Source organism: Pseudophryne corroboree, chromosome 2 (assembly GCF_028390025.1).
Source record: "Pseudophryne corroboree isolate aPseCor3 chromosome 2, aPseCor3.hap2, whole genome shotgun sequence".
NCBI lineage: Eukaryota > Metazoa > Chordata > Amphibia > Anura > Myobatrachidae > Pseudophryne > Pseudophryne corroboree.
This window is the reverse complement of record NC_086445.1, coordinates 550,657,977-550,665,430: the sequence shown is the minus strand read 5'-3', so window position 1 is coordinate 550,665,430 and position 7,454 is coordinate 550,657,977. Positions and strand designations below refer to the sequence as shown.

General features: G+C 39.9%; 1 protein-coding gene across 1 annotated transcript; it reads right to left on the bottom strand.

The window, feature by feature from the left end:
* Window positions 1-1,528: 1,528 nt before the first annotated feature.
* POU3F1 (POU class 3 homeobox 1) lies at window positions 1,529-3,864 on the bottom strand. The gene has a single exon (XM_063954317.1). The coding sequence runs from the start codon at window positions 3,780-3,782 to the stop codon at window positions 2,655-2,657; it is 1,128 nt and encodes a 375-aa protein (XP_063810387.1). The 5' UTR covers window positions 3,783-3,864; the 3' UTR covers window positions 1,529-2,654.
* Window positions 3,865-7,454: the final 3,590 nt, after the last annotated feature.

Here is a 7,454-nt window from a genome sequence, read left to right as displayed (position 1 = left end):
CAAGCATGAATGCTTCTTTTAACTTAGACTTGCAAGCAAACTAGCACAACATCACGTTAAATAATGTTACACTTATTTCAACAAGGCATGATGCTCAGGAGGCCAGCTAAACTAATGTGACAAGAAAACAATCTTGCAAAGTTAATACAATGGATATTCTTACACATAATGTATATATAAGTTACCCAATTTCCCAAGCTTGATGTCTGTAAACACAAATATTACAAAAATCTACATTCACACAAAAACTAAACAAAACAAAAATAAAGTGGAGGTCAGGGGTCCAAAAATGGCTGCCAATATTAACACTGAAAATGTATCAGATCATATTACAAACAATACCATTTACAGAACTTTGATTTTCAATATTTCTCAAAATAATTGAATCCAATGTGCTGTGTGTGTGTGTGTGTGTGTGTGTGTGTGTGTGTGTGTGTGTGTGTATATATATATAGATATAATAGATATATGTAAATAAATCAATAGGATGTTTTGTTGCGCATCAAGTGTACTATCTTCATTCCCATTTTACAGCATTAGGAAAAGATGTCAGTGTTTTCAATGCTGTATAACTCATACTTTCAGAATGATAGCACTCACTTTAAGTTATGATAAAATAAGGCAGGTAAACAGTACATACAAAAGAAACTGACAAAAAAATGACACAATACACACACTTGAGAAGTATGTGCACTGTGAAGAAATGGTTAAATAGTTTAAACACTTAGAAAGAGTCAGCAAATACAGTTGCAGAACAGAAGAAGGCTAAGATCAGAAGAAGGCTCAGAACAGAAGAATTATGGAAGACTGATATACAGTATATAGCTAGAGCATATCTGTTAGTTTTAACTTATTTAAGAACAGATATCAGTAAGGTTTTCTAAACATTTTTCTAAATGTTCATGCTATAGTTTAATTAATGTTTCTTTTTTATTTCAACACTTTGCAATGCCACTTTATAAGATGTATATATTTGTTGTGTTATGTTAGGTATGTTGTTGTCAATACTATATGCAAGTATATAATAACACACAAATATTAAATAAAAATGCAATGGTATTCTAGTTAGCATTGTTATGTCTATTTTCCGTACTCCCTAACTAAATGTGGTTACTAGCAAGAGAAATTTTAATAACTAAATAAAACAGACAAGACAGGTTTATGAATACAAGAGAACCATGCCTTAACGGTAAAATGTTGTACTGTCATTTAAGTTGGGGCAAAGAAATTTGAATTTGATTTGAACAAAATACATTTATTTTGAAAAATAAAGTAACACGTTCGTGTTTTGTCCTGTATTTCATTCAAAGTCAAGTGACTTGCTTCAATATTTGTTTACATTTTGATATATAAAAAAGACACAAGGCTTTGCTAAAGGCATTTCTTTTTTATGCAAGTAATACAATATTACTTTAACATAAATATAAAAAGTAAATTGCAAATCTACATTTGTAAAAGTTACAAACAGAATTCACCAAACCAAAAAAAATATATATATATTGCAAAGTAATTTACACAGCAAAAAATGTGAAAATAAATAGAAAGGGGCAGGTTTATATGGAAATAATATTAAAATATCCTCTTAAAATTAGTAATTGTACAAAAGTGTGTAGAATGAAAACATAAACAAAAAAAATTCACAAGTTCCAAAAACATACATATGTATACATATAACACATATTTACAATATTAAGTAAAAAACCTTTTTTTTCCTTTTTTTCAGTTTATTAGCTTTATAATGGAATATGCATGTCTCATTTCATCCTTTTCTTTATAATTCCCCTTTTTACAGTATACAACATACACTTTATAGCTTTATGGAGATCTGTAGTTGTCTATGATTTGTACTGCTTTTAATCTACTAAAGTATATGGATACAGTAAATTAATATAATTTATGTGATAATATGCCAACCTTAAGCAGTGAACTGCCATTTTGACCTTAGAAGCTGTAGTAAAACTATGTTAATTAATAAGAAGCCTAAATAATTCAAGTGCCTCATTACTTAATGTATAGGAATATAGCTCCATTCCTTGTTCTAGCATGTAAATTTTGGTATAAATAGGGTACTTGCCAAATGAAATAAAAATAGAAAAATGACAATTACATTTTTAAAGTGACATGATACAAAATTAAGAGAGAAATAAAACTTTGGATATGTATTTTCTTTAATAAAAAAGGTATGTGGAACCCAATAAATAAATTTAATTTTTATTTTGTTTAAAACAACAGGGGTTTCATAGCATCCACGCCCTCAGAGATCTCTCCATCCTCCTAAATAGTCTAATTAATAAATAACACCTTTCCATTCAAAGCTGCCAACAACTTTGTGAGAATGAGATTTACATTAATAATAAAAAATATTCACAGTTCTTATAATCTGAATCTATCCCACAATATTCTGATCAATAAATTACTCCCACCCCTTCTCCTTTTACCTTCAAGAAGAAACAAGAATAATAGATGAGATGAGATGTACCAAGAGATTTGGGGAAGGGATTTTATTGTGGTGTGTGTCTTAGTGTAATCTTCTGGTAAAAGGTCCTCCAGTCTCTTTCTGGGGGTCTTGTAACTATTTTTCTTTTGTAAAATCCAAAAGTACTTTACTTCATCACCCCCACCCCCCCTCACATCCTCTCTTTATACATGTCTAGTCATTGTACCGAGGTCTGCAGTGTGTGGTGGAGTGGAGGGGTCTCTGACTGTGAATACACATCCTCCATGGGGGGGTGAGGGACCCCTGCTGGGGTCATCCTTTTCTCTTTCTGCCTTCTGTTGCAAAACCAAACTCTCACCACCTCCTTCTCCAACTGGAGACTGTCTGCCAGGCTGGTGATCTCATGGGCTGAGGGCTTAGGGCACTTTAGGAAATGGTTCTCCAGTGCCCCCTTCACCCCAACTTCTATGGAGGTCCTCTTCTTCCTTTTCCTGCCCTGGGCTGCGATCTTGTCCAGGTTGGTGGGGCTGCCCGTGGTGGAGTCGGTCTCCTCCAGCCACTTGTTCAGCAGGGGCTTGAGCTTGCACATGTTCTTGAAGCTGAGCTGAAGCGCCTCAAACCTGCAGATGGTGGTCTGGGAGAAGACGTTGCCATACAGGGTGCCCAGGGCCAAGCCCACGTCCGCCTGGGTGAAGCCTAGCTTGATCCGCCGCTGCTTGAACTGCTTGGCGAACTGCTCCAGGTCATCGGAGCTGGGGGCATCCTCGTCCGAGTGGTCCTGATGGTGGCTGAGGTGTTGGGGAGGGGACTCGACGTGAGTGTCCAGGACTCCCGGCTCTTCGTGCAGGGGGTCCCGCATGCTGTGGTGCAGGGAGGACGCCTGGGGCCCCAGCATGCCATTCAGGTTGGTGTAGGAGGACTGCGAGTAGAGAAGCGGCTGGTGGCTGTTGGAGCTGGGGGACATGGGGGACAGGTGGTGGCCGCCGCTCTGTGCCCATGCATGGCTGCCGGCCGACTGCTGGTGCACCAGGTGAGACCTGTGGTGGTGGAAGCTGCTGCTCAGCTCCTCTCTGCTGCTCTGCACGCCGCCCTTGCTGTGCTCCGCTTGCCCGCTCAGGTGAGTGCCGCTGCCCCAGTCGCTGGTGGGGTTGGGCAGCCACTGGTGGTGGGTGAGACTCATGGGGTGGCCGGCGTTAGTGGCCAAGCCCTGCAGGTACTCCTGGTGCATCATCTTCTGCACCTCTCTGTAGGTGGTGCCCTGGTGCATCCTGTCGGAGTCCGGATGCATCAGGGGGCTGGAAGGCAGCGTGTTATTCCTGGGCAGGTACTGAGCAGTTGCAGCCATGGCTCCTACTCCCTAACTGGCCGCAACTTCCCCGCTCTCTCTGCTTTAGAAAGCGGCGCTGGTGATGGGGAGACAGCCTGTGCCCGCGGCCCGGCCCCGCCACCTCCCCATTGGCTGACGCCCTCCTGACTGACACCTCGGCCTCACCCCCTCACGTTCTATTGGATCTGGACGGCACTGCCATTGGCTCCAAGCGGCATATTGACTCTGCGCTGCGGGCTCCGATTGGCCGGCTGCTTTCATTCATGCTGTTTTGCAAACAACCACGTGGGGGAGTAAGGACTCGGAGAGTGTTCCCGGCGCACTGAGTACACAGACATACATCACTGTACATGCTGCTGCTGCTGCTGGCCATGTTACATGGGACCTCATGCATGGGAGAGACAGAGGGGCAGGCTTGGCTGGAATCATGCATTTTTAATTCCTCTTATTATGATACTTGATCAGGGCTAATTGAGAGTGTTCAATATAAAAAGGAGGGTATGTCCTGCCTGTGTCATTCCGCAGCAACTAATTTAGGGAGAGGGTGCATGTGATCCCGACCCGCTGCATGCACACCTCTCCTTCTCACTGTACTGTCGGGGGACGGAGACCCACTGTACTGTCGGGGGACGGAGACCCTGGGAGGAGACGCTGTGTGAGGGCTGAGGACGGAGTAATACTGCACAAGTGCTGGCACCGGGCGCTCGCATCGCCCACCACCACATGCTTTATTATCACATTACCCATATACATTGCACAAGCAGATCATCATTCTAATGGGAGGCACAATATAAAGCACACAGCCGCCGCCGCACATCTTCCCGTACGCTGGAGTTTCGTTCATTTGTGATTTTTCGATACTAAAAAAGTCGCTCTCCCCTACTGTACTCACATTGCCCCCAGCACACTGACACACCAATAACCAGGCTGGAGGGAACGCTGTAGATACTGCTCCGGAGGATCGGGACGTGTCTACTTGTGTTACTATATCGATGTGTATGTGTGACCATTTCTATTTACCTGCACATTATTACAGTGTCCCGTGTGTGTCCTGTGAGGGTGTCCGGGCTGGCACTGCGCTGGAAGCATCACACAGACACACAAATGACATATAATGAGCCTTACACTGATGATCTAATAAAAAAGAGGCTGCTGCTGACAGTATTTGAAATACTAGAAGAATAACCATTATTTCCAACGCTGGGAGCCTTCTCCTCCCCTCCTTCCATAGCCTGCAAAAGTCTTTAAATCAAAATAATATAATTACAGAGGCACTCCAATAACCGCAACTAATTATTTTGAATTAAATTTTAATCCTGCTGCATCTATCAGGGCATGAAAAACAAACTACTTACTAGGCTGGGTGTTATTTAAGAAATAAAACTGCATTTTGGTGCCTTTCAAAGTCAATTAGATAGTGATGCCCATTTCTCTCGTTCCCCTCTCTCCCTCTCTGCACTGATTTCTGATTGTTTTTCTGTTCACGTTTTGCCCTAACTGCAAATTACCAGTTGTATGAATTGCAGAGCAGCTGCCGTGCACAGAGCAGGGAGAGAGAGAGCTGAGCACACTCATAGACACACACACACACACACACACACACACACACACACACACACAGACAGACAGACAGACAGACAATCAATCAATCACATCCCTTATGTACTGCCACTAATCCCACTACTGCCTGCACATACTGCACCCTTATTGCCCCTCTCACCAGAACCCACTCTGCTCACAAGTCGGAACATATAGGTTCTGTACAGCTTTAACCTTGTATTTCTATTCTAGACCCTCATGCTGAGCAGACGGACTTGGCAATGGTAAGTTCTTTAAGTATGCAAAATATCCAGTGCTCACTTCTGTTTGATATAGTTACAGTAGTTAATATATTTATCATTACTGTTGTTGTTATTATTACTACCACTACTACTTTTACTAGTTGTATAGTTAGAAGTGTGCGTTTACCTTTTCCCTGTTAGGTGGAGAATACTATTGTAAAACTTCTGTTCCTATGATTTTTTTTCTTTTGTTTTAAGATTAAAATGTAAGTAAAGTTGTGCTCCCTTTTTTTTCAAAAATGTAATTTTATTTGAAATGTATCAAGAATAAATAAAACAAATATTCAAAATGTATTTGTTTATGTTTATTTGAAAAGACTTTTGGCAGCACCAATATTCCGAGTGACCAGTGAAACACACACTTCTAAAGCATTGGCAAGTGTTATCCACTGTTTATGTGAGTGTTTGGCAGTGAATGTGTGTCTATAGAAGCTCTGGATGTTGACAGTCTTCACAGGATGCTTCTGTGGATTTACTTTAAAAGTAATGGCAGAAATAGATCTATTATTGAGCCATCAATTATTCTGACAACATTACCTAAAATACTGTAATGGTATTTTAGTGCATTATTATTTTAAGGGTTTAGTTTTATGTTGATATAGTCAAATTGCAGAAGAAAATGGTTTAATATAGCACTTTTTAATCAATAAGTATGGTTAGAAAGTTGTACACAGTCTAATATTACAGTATGTACATATACAGAAAATGCTGCATACAGTACATCATTTTCACTCTAAAACACACAAACACATCTAACAGTACATGATATCAAACACTGTTGTATTAGTAGATTGTTTGTGCTGTATCACTGCATCACATTTGCATGTTGTTGCACTGTTTTCTTAACAAAGATACTGTTGTATACTGTACCTGTCAGTCGGCATTTGCAGGTGTATCTACAGTACTTCACTTTTTTAAAGGAATATGTTTTTATGAATATTTCCAGCCTGATTGTGTCTTGTATCATAGAAGTATGAAGTTTCATATGAAGCAAGTTGTCTCTTTATTATAGAAGGTATGTGTTATTAGTGAGATGGTACAGGGAACATGGGCAAATATTAGTGTTGGTAACTATTTAGGCATCTTTGTTTGTCTTTGGAAATTGTACAATATGGCAGATCACGCTAAACTTCGATAAGTCCTATATTTCTATGTAGCATACACACAGCCATAAACAAGAGCTGGCATAAAATTGCTATGTCCAAACGCTGCAAAACTTTTTTTTTTTAAATCAAGTATCCTATTTAGCATGTGACTGTACATACTTAAAGTATTAAACTTTTTATTTTTCATTAGATTTCTAATTTACAGAAAGTCCTTGTCCTGCAGTCTGATTGTAAAATTGCAGATTCTATTTTTACATTTCTTTCTCCAGATACCCTATTTGACCCTAGTATTAAAAATAATAGAGCATTTCTTCTCATTTGCTGTCATTATGAGCAACTTCAAAATTCTTTGGTTTCTTTTACAGTTATCCTAATTTGTAGACATGAAAAGCTGGCGAGATGGTTGGAAGCCAGTGAAAAGAAAGACTAGCTGTTGTGGTTTTACAGGGACAGGCAGTAAAAGTTGGTTAAAAGTGTCCAGATTGGCTATTGTGTAGAATATGGCCTTGTCTTTGTGAAGGGACATATTTGTCAGGATCCCAATGGTAACTATGGAGAGAGAATTAAAAGGCCTTACAGACTGCAAGCTGAATAGGGTTCAATCATAGAGAGAAAGAGGAAGATAGAGACAGCGAGAGTGAGAGAGAAAGAGAGAGAGAGAGAGAAAGGAGGAAAAAATAAAAATAAAGACGGAAGGAGAGAAAGACGGAAAATAAGCTTCTGTTTAACCTTTAAATAAATAT